Source organism: Chiloscyllium punctatum, chromosome 5 (assembly GCF_047496795.1).
Source record: "Chiloscyllium punctatum isolate Juve2018m chromosome 5, sChiPun1.3, whole genome shotgun sequence".
Classification (NCBI taxonomy): Eukaryota; Metazoa; Chordata; class Chondrichthyes; order Orectolobiformes; family Hemiscylliidae; genus Chiloscyllium; species Chiloscyllium punctatum.
The window spans coordinates 51,248,734-51,262,288 of record NC_092743.1 but is presented as its reverse complement, the minus strand read 5'-3'; the positions used below and the strand labels follow the sequence as shown (position 1 = coordinate 51,262,288).

General features: G+C 41.1%; 1 protein-coding gene across 1 annotated transcript in view; it reads left to right on the top strand.

Moving 5' to 3' along the window:
• The window catches only part of cnbd1 (cyclic nucleotide binding domain containing 1), an 84,075-nt gene extending 71,632 nt beyond the window's left edge, over window positions 1–12,443 (top strand). Inside the window, exon 13 of the mRNA XM_072570295.1 lies at window positions 10,992–12,443. Within this exon, the coding sequence (XP_072426396.1) occupies window positions 10,992–11,108 (117 nt within the window). The 3' untranslated portion in view covers window positions 11,109–12,443. The remainder of the gene's footprint in view (window positions 1–10,991) is intronic.
• The last annotated feature ends 1,112 nt before the right edge of the window (window positions 12,444–13,555 follow it).

Here is a 13,555-nt window from a genome sequence, read left to right as displayed (position 1 = left end):
ACAAGAATACCCAACCTGCCATCAAGTGGAAATCCTTCATGCTATTTGGGCCTACCTATATATTCAACATCTGGAGTGTAACTTGAATGTGCAATTTCAGACTTAGCTAGGAGAATGCTACAAGTGTTCCAATTGCTGGAAAGTTCTTCTATTTTGGGAACGAACCTTTGTTTTTAAATGAACCTGAATTTCATAAATATTAATGCCATTTGGAACACACTAATGAGATGGAAAAATCAGATTCAATTCTGTTTTTCGCTCATGAACTAGCTAATCTCAGAGAGGGGAGAAGGCAGGTAAGTTGTCATTGACTCCACCATTGCTGAAAGAGAAATAAAAAGAAAAAAACAAAAACAGATGGCAATTATTTTAACTAAAGATGCAACCAATTAGATATGAAATACATGTTAAAATATGTTCATATTTGGTATTAGTGAACCAGCATGGTAAAGTATTCTAGTCCTGAATCTTGATATTATGGACCAGGCCAGACTCCTCAAAACATTTCAAGAAGGTATCCCAGACCTAACTTTTCTAGCTGTTTTAAGCAGGTGTAAGTGCATATTCTAACAGTAATGCAGCTGGCCCAACCACTCAGTTTTAAACAAAACAATTTATTTCTATATAAAAAAAAGAAAACCAAATTTAGAATAACATAGCTGCTTGAAAACCCAATCTACTCTATTGCAACTTAATGATGCTGTTCCAGATACTTGCAACAACCCCATAAATGCCCCCTTGGTAAAACACCGACATATGGGAACCTCTGACTTACATAGAACATAGAACATAGAAAAATACAGCACAGTACAGGCCCTTCAGCCCTCGATGTTGCGCCGACTGAAGCCTACCTAACCTACACTAGCCCAATAACCTCCATATGCTTGTCCAATGCCCGCTTAAATGACCATAAAGAGGGAGAGTCCACCACTGCTACTGGCAGGGCATTCCATGAACTCACAACCCGCTGAGTAAAAAATCTACCCCTAACATCTTCCTATACCTACCACCCCTTAATTTAAAGCTGTTCCCCTAGTAACAGCTGACTCCATACGCGGAAAAAGGTTCTCACTGTCAACCCTATCTAAACCCCTAATCATCTTGTACACCTCTATCAAATCTCCCCTAAACCTTCTTTTCTCCAATGAGAAAAGTCCCAAGTGCCTCAGCCTTTCCTCATACGATCTTCCTACCATGCTAGGCAACATCCTGGTAAACCTCCTCTGCATTTATTCCAATGCCTCCACATCCTTTCTGTAGTATGGGGACCAAAACTGCACACAATACTCCAGATGAGGCAGCACCAGAGTCTTATATAACTGCAACATGACCTCAGGACTCTGGAACTCAATTCCTCTACCAATAAAGCCCAGTACACCATATGCCTTCTTCACAGCACTATTTACCTGGGTGGCAACTTTCAAAGATCTGTGTACATGGACACCAAGATCCCTCTGCTCATCCACACTACCAAGTAGTCTACCATTAGCCCAGTAATCCATCTTCTTGTTACTCCTACCAAAGTGAATGACTTCACACTTAGCTACATTGAATTCCATTTGCCACCTTACTGCCCAGCTCTGCAACTTATCTATATCGCGCTGTAACCTGCCACATCCTTCTTCGCTGTCCACAACTCCACCGACTTTCGTGTCATCCGCAAACTTGCTCACCCAGCCTTCAAGCCCCTCCTCCAGGTCATTTATAAAAATGACAAACAGCAATGGTCCCAAAACAGATCCTTGTGGAACACCGCTAGTAACTGCGCTCCAAGATGAACCTATACCATCAACTACTACCCTCTGTCTCCTTCCAGCCAGCCAATTCCTAATCCAAACCTCTAATGCACCCTCAATGCAATACCTCCGTAGTTTTTGCATTAGCCTGCCATGGGGTACCTTATCGAACGCCTTGCTAAAATCCATATACACCGCATCAACTGCTTTACCCTCGTCCACTTCCTTGAGTCACCTTCTCAAAGAATTCAATAAGGTTTGTGAGGCACGACCTGCCCTTCACAAAACCATGCTGACTATCCTTGATCACATGATTCCTATCCAGATGTTCATAAATCCTATCCCTTACAATTCTCTCTAAGACTTTGCCCACAACAGAAGTGAGACTCACTCGCCTATAGTTACTAGGGCTATCCCTGCTCCCCTTCTTGAACAAGGGGGCCACATTCGCTATCCTCCAGTCTTCTGGCACTATTCCCGTAGACAGCGACAACATAAAAATCAAGGCCAATGGCTCCGCTATCTCCTCCCTAGCTTCCCAGAGGATCCTAGGATAAATGCCATCAGGCCCAGGGGACTTATCTATTTTCATCCTTTCCAGTACTCCCCAGACCTCTTCCCTACGTATCTCAAGGCCATCCATTCTAATCATTTGTGACTCAATATTCACATCAGCAACAGTGTCCTGTTCCTGAGTGAATACTGACGAAAAGTATTGATTTAGTGTCTCACCAATCTCCTCCGCCTCCACACACAACTTCCTCCTACTATCCTTGACTGGACTGATACCTACCCTAGTCATCCTTTTATTCCTGACATACCTATAGAAAGCCTTTGGGTTTTCCTTAATCCTACCAACTAAGGACTTTTCATGTCCCCTTCACGCTGCTCTTAGCTCTCTCTTTAGATCCTTCCTGGCTACCTTATAACTCTCAATCGCCCCAACTGAACCTTCACGCCTCATCTTTACATAGGCCGCCCTCTTCCCTTTCACAAGGGATTCCAATTTCTTACTAAACCACGGCTCCCTCACAAGACCCTTTACTCCCTGCCTGACTGGTACATACTTATCAAGGACACCCATTAGCTGTTCCTTGAACAATCCCCACATATCATTTGTGTTCTTACCTTGAAGCCTATTTTTCCAATCCACGCATCCTAAGTCATGCCTCACCGCATCATAATTTCCCTGCCCCCAGCTATAACTGTTGCCCTGCAGTGCACACTTATCCTTCTCCATCACTAGAGTAAAAGTCACCGAGTTGTGGTCACTGCCCCCGAAGTGCTCACCTACCTCCAAGTCTAACACCTGGCCTGGTTCATTACCTAGAACCAAATCCAGTATAGCCTCACCTCTTGTTGCCCTGTCTACATATTGTGTCAGGAAACTTCCTGCACACCTTGGACAAACACCGACCCATCTAACGAACTCGAGCTTTAGCTTTCCCAGTCAATATCTGGGAAGTTAAAGTCCCCCATAACAACCACCCTGCTACTTTCACTCTTCTCCTGAATCATCCTCGCAATACTTTCCTCTACTTCTCTCGGACTATTAGGAGGCCTGTAGAAAACTCCTAACAGGGTGACCTCACCTTTCCTATTTCTAACCTCTGCCCACACTACCTCAGATGGCAAGTCTTCCTCCATCACCCTTTCTACTGCTGTAATACTATCCTTGACAAGCAATGCCACACCTCCCCCTCTTTTACCCCCATCTCTGACCCTACTGAAACATTTAAACCCTGGAACCTGCAACAGACATTCCTGTCCCTGTTCTACCCACGTCTCTGTAATGGCCACAACATCGAAGTCTCAGGTACCAACCCATGCTGCAAGCTCACCTACCTTATTTCCTATACTTCTGGCATTGAAGCATACATACTTCAAGCCACCTCCCTGTTTACAGGCACCCTCCTTCGAGATCGATGGCATGTTCCTAACCTCCCTACACTCAAGGTCCTGTACCCTAAAGCTACAGTCCAGGTTCCCATGCCCTGCAGAGTTAGTTTAAACCCTCCCAAAGAGCACTAGCAAACCTCCCCCCAAGGATACTGGTGCCCCTCAGGTTCAGGTGTAGACCATCCTGTTTATAGAGGTCCCACCTTCCCCAGAAAGAACCCCAGTTGTCCAGAAACTGGAATCCCTCCCTCCTGCACCATCCCTGTAGCCACGCATTTATCTCTTCTCTCTCCGTATTCCTCGACTCTCTATCACGTGGCACGGGTAACAAACCAGAGACAACGACTCTTCGTTCTAGCTTTGAGCTTCCAACCTAGCTCCCTGAAAGCCTGTCTAACATCCTCACCCCTCTTCCTACCTATGTCGTTGTTACCAAAGTGGACCACGATCTGGGGCTGCTCCCCCTCCCCCTTGAGGACCCGGAAAACACGATCAGAGAAATCACGTACCCTTGCACCTGGGAGGCAACATACCAATCGTGAGTCTCTGTCGCCCCCGCAAAACCGCCTATCTGTGCCCCTCAGTATTGAGTCCCCAATAACTATCGCTCTACCTTTCTCCACCCTTCCCTTCTGAGCAACGGGGACAGGTTCCGTGCCAGAGGCCTGAACCTCGTTGCTTATCCCTGGTAAGTCATCCCCCTCACAAGTATCCAAAACGGTATACTTGTTCTTGAGGGAAATGACCGCACTGGCTGCTTCCACCGACTCCCCCTCACTGTCACCCATCTCTCTATAACTTTCGGAGTAACTACTTCCCTAAAGCTCTGATCTATGACCACCTCTGCCTCCCGAATGATCCGCAGTTCATCCGACTCCAGCTCCAGTTCCCTAACACGGTCTTGGAGGAGCTGGAGATGGGTCTACTTCTTGCAAGTCTAATCAGGAGGGACGCTAATGGCTTCCCTCACCTCACACATGTTGCAAGAGGAACATTGCACGGCCTTCGTTGCCATCCCTCTAAAAGAGAAACTTTAAAAACTAGATCTAAAGAAACAAACAAGCAAAATGCAGCACTTACCTGCTTGTCACAATGGGTCTTATTATTAGGTTAGAGGAGGAGGGTGGGTGGGAGGCTCTACCCCTGTAGTGCCTCGGGTTCCTCGCCTGCGCGCTTTTATAAGAAAAATACCTTCCCAGGTAAGCTAGCACGACACCAGCTTCCGGGTCCCTTACGACCCCTCTGAAAAAAACCGAGGACACAATAACCTTGTTAACGGAGCAGCATCATCACACCTCCCCTTAAAAAAAAATGAACTATCAATATCCAAAAATGCCTTCATTTTAAAACGCCTTAATTTTACACTGTTAGTACACTACAATATCCATATACTTTACATTGACTATAAACATGCAAACATGCACTACTACATTTTATTTCAGTCTGTTTACTCCTGCCACCAAATGACTCAGCTTAGCAATCACATTTTCTCGTCCTGCCACATGCACAATTTTCAAATTGAGTGGCTGGAACAACAAGCTCCACCTAAACAGTCTGGAATATTTGTTCTTAAATTTCTCCACAATCTTCAATGTGTTACGATCAGTGTATATGTGATTGTCTCAGATACATTAATGGTGACATAGACATTGAAATGTTGTAACACCTACACCAAGCTCAAAGTCTCATACTCAACTATCAAATATTTCTGCTGATGAATATTTAATTTCCTGGAGAAACCTGATAGGTCTTTCTACTTTCTCGTCAGTACAGTACCGACACCCATATCACTTGCATCGATAGCCACCTTGAATGGCTTTGCATAATTAGATGTGGCTAACACTGGGGCAGGGGTTAACACAGCTTTCAGGCTGTCAAATGCCTTCTGACACTCTGCCATCTACTGAAACTTCTTGTCTTTCTTTAATAATTCAGTGAGTGGAGCAGTCACATTGCTAAAATTTGGTATGAATTTCCAATAAAACCCACTCAATCCCAGGAATCGTAGTATTGTTGTTTTTGTTGATGATATGGAAAACTTCACAATTGGGCATTGGAAAATTCATTCTTACCAAGTTTATCAACAACTTTGCCTCCTGAAGTTGATTGAACAATGCTATAAATGTTCCTTCCATGTGTGACTAAAAATCAGCAGGTCATCAATATAAACTACACAATTGGGTAATCCTGAAATGGCATTAATGGTTAGTCTCTGAAATGTGGCTGGCATATTTTTCATACCAAATGGCATGCCTCTGATACAGTCCATGTGGCATTATGAAAGCCAAAATTGGCTGCACACTTTCAGACAAAGGCACCTGCCAGTATCCTCTGAGCAAGTCCGACTTGGAAAGATAAGTTGCCTGTCCTACCTTTTCAACACCATCGTCTAAACTTGGAATTGGTTATGCATCAGTCTTAGTAACTGCCTTGACTTTGCAATAATCCACAAATAACAATTGGGTACCATCTGGTTTTGGCACCATATGGGTGAGCTCCAGTCACTGTAATTATGTCGTCTTGGAGCATGCATTCAATCTCCTTTTGAACCTGTGCCAATTTTAGAGGGTTATGCCTATAGAGATGTTGCTTAATCAGAACAGCATTTCTTATACCTGCATCATGCGTAATTAGGTTAGTACTTCCCAGTTTATTTCCACATATCTCCCCATGTGATAGCAATAACTCTTCCAGGTCATTTTGATTTTCCTCTGGAAGGCAAATAAATAATTTACCCCAATTCTTGACAACTTCCTCATTGTCCAATTTAATTTGAGGAATGTCCAATTCAGAATCCTCTGAACTTATTCTTCACTTTGTGTTGTGATCAATAATGCAGTCTCCTTTTGCTTTCTTTCCCTATCAAAAATACCTTTTGAGCATATTCATCACATGACATACTCTGTGAGATTTCTTTCTGTCTGGAGCCCTTATCAAATAGTTCACCTCACTCAATCTCCTTTTGACTTGATAAGGTCAACTAAACTTTGCAACTAAACCCAATACTGGAAATAACACGAGCACCTTATCACCAATAGCAAAATTGTGAGTTTTTGATTTCTTGTCTGCTTCCTGTTTCATTGTATGCTGTGATACTTTTAAAATGCTGTCTAGCCAACTCCCTGCTGTATTTAACCAGTCCCTAAAATTTGACATATAGTACAAATATATGGTATTTGAATTATGATTTATCAGTTTCTCCTTAATCAAGTTTAGTGGTCCTCTCACTTCATGCCCAAAAACTAATTCATATGGACTAAATTTGGTTGATTCATTTGGTACATCCCCGATGTCAAGAAGTACAAACAGAATTCCCTTATCCTAATCATTTAGATAGTCTTGACCATAAGCCCTCAACATGATCTTTAATGTCTGATGCCATCTTTCTAGCACTTCCTGCAATTCTGGATGGTACGCAGTAGGTTTGAATTGTTTTATTCCTCAGCTGTCCATAACTTCCTAGAATAATTTTGATGTAAAGTTTGATCCTTGATCTGACTGTATCTCTGTGGGTACACCATATCTAGTGAAAAATTTGAGTAACTCATCTAAAATTCTTTTAGCTGTGATATTGCATAATGGAATGGCTTCTGGAAATCGAGTAGACACATCCATTATTGTTAACAAATAATGATTCCCACTTTTTGTTTTAGGTAGGGGTCCTACACAATCATTTAAGACTCTTGTAAAAGGTTCCTCAAATGCAGGAATGTGTATTAAAGGTGTGAGTTTTATTGCTCCTGTGGTTTTCCAATTACTTGACACATATGACATGTCTGACAAAACTCAACTCCAGCCTTATGCAGTCCAGGCCAGTAAAAATATTTTTGTAATTTAGCTTGAGTTTTTCTTCCCCCTAAATTACCTCTTACTGGTAGTTCATGCACCACCTACAACAATTCCTTTCTATAATCCACTGGCAATACGACTTGATGAACTTCTGCCCATTCCTCATCTGCTTGAATATATGATGGTCTCCATTCCCTCATTAAGACATCATTTTTAAGTTGGTAGCAGACTGGGATATATCTAGATTCTCTTTCCTTGTATGCTTTTTGATATTATTAGTTTAGTTTCTCATCTTTCTGCTGTAATTTAGTTAATTTCTCTGAAGTAAAAATGTCTGCTTTGTCATCCATTTGCTCCTGTTTTGTCTCAACCATTTGATTAAACAAGGTCTGTGTTAATTTCTCTTCAATTTTTTAACTGTTCTTTTTAATCTCTCCTGATTCAGCTGGTGACTTTGTGACCTTGTTACCACACAGTCTAGAAAAATCCAAGGATATGTGTCTTTTAATAGTTTAGTTGCCTGAGTTTTCACTGGCTTTTTAGTCACAGTAGGCAACACTCGTACCTATGAACCAGCTATATTGTTAGCAAGGACAAATTGTGTTCCTGGAACTGAGAGTTTGTCCAGTACTTCTACCACTGCTTCTTCACTCTTCACTGGACACTCTAACCTCACACTACCTAATTGAGTATTTCTTGCCTCACCATGAATTCCCGTTATTAGCACTTTTTCTGGCAATAGTCCTTCAGAGGTAGATATGTCCTCAGCTTTCAACATCAAAGGTTGAGAGGATCCTGTATTTCCTAATATTGTAACTTCCTTACCTGCTGCTCCTGGCCTATGTGGGTAAACTTTACATTCGCAAGTATATCGTTTAAGAAGATCTGGCACTTCCTCCTTAACCAATCTCTGACTAGCCTGTACATTCTGGTGCAGCTTTCTAGCCTCCACTGTGCTTTCCGTTACCACTCCAACAAAATTCACTGGCTTATCTTGTTTTCCAATGTTTGGCTTCCCAGGGCTTTTCCTCACCCACCAACACTGCAAATTCATGTGGCCTACTTTATTGCAGTGAAAACACCTCTTTCCTCTACTACAGTTTCTTTTTAACCTTTGGTAAGTTATCCTTATGATCTTCACTGAGAGCTACCTTTCCCTTATCATGTGAGGATTTCTCTTTTCCCCAATTTCTATCCCTCACTGATTGAAATTGATGTTGAAAGCCAAACTTTCATTTATGAACTAACTCAAAATCATCAACCATTTCAGCTGCTAATCTTGCTGGTTTAACTCTCAGCTCTCCCACATGAGTTCTCACTACCTCAGGAAGTGAATCCTCCAAAATAATCATTTCTCTAAGGGTGTGGTAGGTTTGCTCTATTTTTAATGCCCCATTCCACCTATCAAAATTACTTTGTTTGATTCTTTCAAACTCAGTGTAGGTTTGACCAGGTTCCTCCTTAGATACCTGAAACATTGTCTGTAGGCTTCATGCACAAGCTCATATGCACTTAAGATGGCTTTCTTCACCTCCTCATATGCCCCAGATACTTCCTCTGATAATGATGCAAATACCTCACTAGGTCTACCTACAAGTTTTGTTTGGATCAAAACCCACATGGTCACTAGCCACTTCATTTGTTTAGCCACTTTCTCAAATGAGATGAAAAAGGCTTCTACATCCTTATTATCATCTTGGGCAATGCTTGAGTATATTCAAATAAATCCCCACCAGGCCTTTGGCTACCATGGATTTGCACATCCTCACTATCTTCCTCACTAAGCTTACGTTCAGCCTTCATCTCCATCCTTTTAAGCTGACTTTCCTGTTTAAGTGTCAATTTCTGAAGTTCAAATTCCCTCTTTTTCCTTTTCTCTTTCTTCTCTCTTTTTCTTTTTGTTTTGCTAAAGTGTTTCAATCTTTTTCTCTTCTCTCTGCTTTTAATCATAATTCAAACAGTTGCATTTCTTCTGCCCTTTTATTTTCTTTTGTCTCTAACTCAAGCTGCTTCATTTTCAATTGAATTTTAGCCATCCCTAAAGATTTTGATAGCATTTCCAGCAAATTTAAGTGCTGAGCTATTGCTGAAGTTATCTCTCCTTTCCTCACGGAAGGAGGCAGCTTCAATGCCAGCCTGACTGCCAATTTGTTTACCTTTTGTAAAGCTCCCAAAGTCACTTCTTCCACCCCCAGAAAACTTAGTCACTCAAAGAGCCATTACTACACCAAGCACTATTTAAACTAACCGAATTCAATACCCAGAACAAACAACACTAACACCTACCACTCGCACCCTATGAGTCTGACAACCCTAATCTTAAATTGGAACTATACAATAAATCCCACAAAGAGACTGCAATCTGTTCTGGACCAGGCCAGACTCCCTCAAAACATTTCAAGAAGGTAGCCCAGACCCTAACTTTTCTAGTTGTTCAAAGCAGGTGTAGAATGCATGTTCCAGGAGTAATACAGCTGGCCCAAGTGTACTCAGTGTTAAGCAAAACAATCTATTTATATGCAAACAGAAGAAAACCAAATTGAGAATAACATAACTACTTGAAAACCCAATTGACTCTATCGCAAATTAATGATACTGTTTCAAATACTTGCAACATCCCCAAAAACACCCTCTTGGCAAAAAAAGGTAAAATCAAGCACAGGTTCTTACAGGACAGATGCCAGAGAGAGAGAGGATCAGCATGTAGCTATTTCTTTGACCAGCAGCATCATAAACTGACTGCTTGCTAAAACCAAACAAACCAAACCCTGAACAGGGACAACTGTCCACTCCCCTTTCATTGTACAAGTGTTTTAAAAGAATCTTTTAAAAGAATGACTTAAAAGCAATCTCAAGTAGGTAAACCCAGACACATGGGAACCTCTAACTTTATGACCCCTCTGAAGAACAAACCAAGGACAACATAACCTTGTTCAAGGAGCAGCATTGTCACACTTGATAATTTAGAAAGAGAATGGCACAATTACACACAGAATTACACTGAACAGTCACTTATATTAAGAACACAATCAATGTCAACGGAACTTGCACCTCTTTTTTGAAACAAATTGCAAATTGGAAGAGGAGACAGTTCTTTGCACATACATAAAGCAGGTTTCTGCTCAGTATGCCTCTTAGTTAGAATCCATCCTCTTCAGGATTCTTCAGCAAATTCTGTCCCTCTAATAATCATAAACATTATGAAAACTCCTCCTTATGACGCCAAGGGGAGTATTTGTATCTCCTCTCTGTATAGACAATATAATCAACTATCCTATCTCCATGAGAGCCAGATTCAACTCCTTCTCCTGATGGTATCTGCTACATTACAGCAGCCCAATATTTAATGCCCAATTTATTAGCGAGTTTTTTGGGGACATGGAGCAGGTGACCGTATGGGACTGGATTAATTTTAAAGTAGTTTCAAGATCAAATTTTGATTGTTTCTGTGTTCATGTAAGAATTGTCTCTGTGTCCATTTTGAAGCTGCAATGTTGGATGAACCAGAAATTCTAATCCTTGATAATGAACAGTGTTAATTAGTTTTTCTATCATTCTTTCTAACAGCAAAAAGTAATAAAGGAAACAATAGTTTACAAAGGAATACGCCCTGACACTGGAAAATGGAAACATGACTGGAATAAAAAGGAATACTCAAAAGGAAATGTCTCTCAGTCAGTTTGAGAATGACTCCGGAATATTATGGTTGCAACAACTGGGTGGATCTCAATTATCTTCCGACCACTAAGTATCTGTAGTTATGCTCCTAGTTCTGATTCACTTCAGCATAATAGGCTTTCTTCTTTCTTTACAGCCAAAAGCAGAGATCTTGAAAATTGCATATTATTGCATGCACATCCATTGGTATGAACTGCTAAGAAGATGGCTAATTCATGAACATAATGCATGGGATTCTTCACAATTATCTTCTCTGTTCCACTTTTGTTTTGATACCCTGAGCATAAAGTAGTAATTGTTGTTCAACTATGAAGGATTTTTAATTAACCCTTTCTTCCCTAGGGTAAAATAAACCTTGAGTGAAAAGCACATGTTCAAGGAAATGACAAAGCTAGACTGTTTCATTTCGCCAGTTAACAAATATGCAAATTCCAAAAATAACATTCAATATTCAAAAGAGTCAATCTGTGTGGTCTTCATGCAGAGTTAGGTTCACATCATTGTCTTTAGAGTGTTGACTTTGAAAACTTCAGTTCCAACAAATTAATCTCACAGCACAGTTCTATAACAACTGCAAGCATACAACAAATTACTAATAACATACATAATGGGCTGGATTTTATAGTCAAGTGAAGCAAAGCAGTCACCTAGAGAAAGGTGCCCACAAGGTCCAGTGATCTCTGTGACATGGCCTTCTTCCCCAATGGCAGTTTAAATGTGATTCAAAGTCAAGGGAATCTCTAAGCAGGCAACAGCAGTGATGATAGTGAGCAGGGTAAACACCCACTCACTTTGAAGTATCCTCATAGACCGATACCTGGAAGAAACAGCATTATCTTTCACATTTAATTTATATTTTAGATAGAATTATTAAAATAAACTATAATTTAGAAACTAAAATATTAGATAATTCCCTACAGTGTGGAAACAGGCCCTTCAGCCCAACAAGTCCACACTGGCCCTCCGAGGAGTAACCCACCCAGACCCATTTCCCTCTGACTAATGCACCTAACACTATGGGCAAGTTAGCATGGCCAATTCGCCTGGTTTGCACATCTTTGGACTGTGGGAGGAAACCAGAGCACCCGGAGGAAACCCACGCAGACATGAGGAGAGCATACAAACTCCATGCAGACAGTCAGCCGAACCTGGAATCGAACCTGGGACCCCTGGTGTTGTGAGGCAGCAGTGCTAACCACTGAGCCACCATACCGCCCTAATATTTGCAAACTTTGAAACGTTATTGTAACATGTGAACTATTTTTATTGTAATGGAGTAATTTGACATTACATAAATATAAAATTGGCTTTTCAATATCATAGATGGTGTTTATCAGTAATCATGAAGCTCTATTAAAATCCACGTCGTACCTTATTCAGGAAGGTGTAAGTTACTTTTCCATGGATTTTTTACGGTAATACTATGCATAAGAATAGAAATTCTTGGCAATTTTCAGACGTTTTATGTTAATTACGATCTAGGGGAGCCCTTTAGAGTGCATTCTGTGAAGGAATATCTAATCATTGGTAGCATCGTCTGGAATGCTTCATGTGCCTGTATTAATATGGAGCCTCAAAGGTGCTATCAATTTCAGTGTTAGAATAAGGTTGGTAAGTTCATCTGAGACATGTATGTACAAGCAATTCTAGCGACTTGCTAGCCCCTCTACATGGTCTGTCATATTCTTCATGATACTGAGGTTGGTTATGAAATTCATCAGCTTCTTTTTCCTCTTTGAGTGCTTTTGCTCCGCAATATCCTTATTGGCCAGAGTCTACTCTCTCAGTAATGCCATGTTCTGCATTGCACAGCAGACCAGCACAATCTGAGAAATCTTTACGAGGTTATAATTAAATGCCCAATTGGACTGGTCTGGACACTTGAACCTAAAAGTAACCCTGTGGGTGCAGCTTCCTCTCTCTCAGAAGGAGCATTTCTTGAATATTATCTATGGCAGCTGGTATGAAATCACTTTCTTTCTATTTCCTCCACGTTCTCACCCCCTCTCAGTCTCCTTTCAAGGCACACAAGTATCATCAGGCAAATAGCACTTTGGGGACCCAGCACTCACCTGAACTGCTGCATCATTATCTACTTGCCAGAGCTCTGACACACTTTGGCACCTGTACACTGTCTGGAAAATTAGAACAGGGTAATAAATTCCAAGTTAATTGCCACTCTACTCAGCTGAACTACCTATGTTTTCTCATAATTTTCTTCCCAATTCAATTGACACTTTAGTTACCTATTTGCCATTTTGTTAATTCATTATTCAAGTTCCAGTTCAAATGTAACAACCCGTTTTGAACATAGCTTTTGTTACCTCTTTTCATTTACTTAACAACAATAAGAACCGCTCAAAACCATGAAATAATAATCATAAAAATAAAACTCATTACCTTTACAGGCCGACAGGGAAACTAGGAGATGTGCAAACATTTTTTACGGGCAG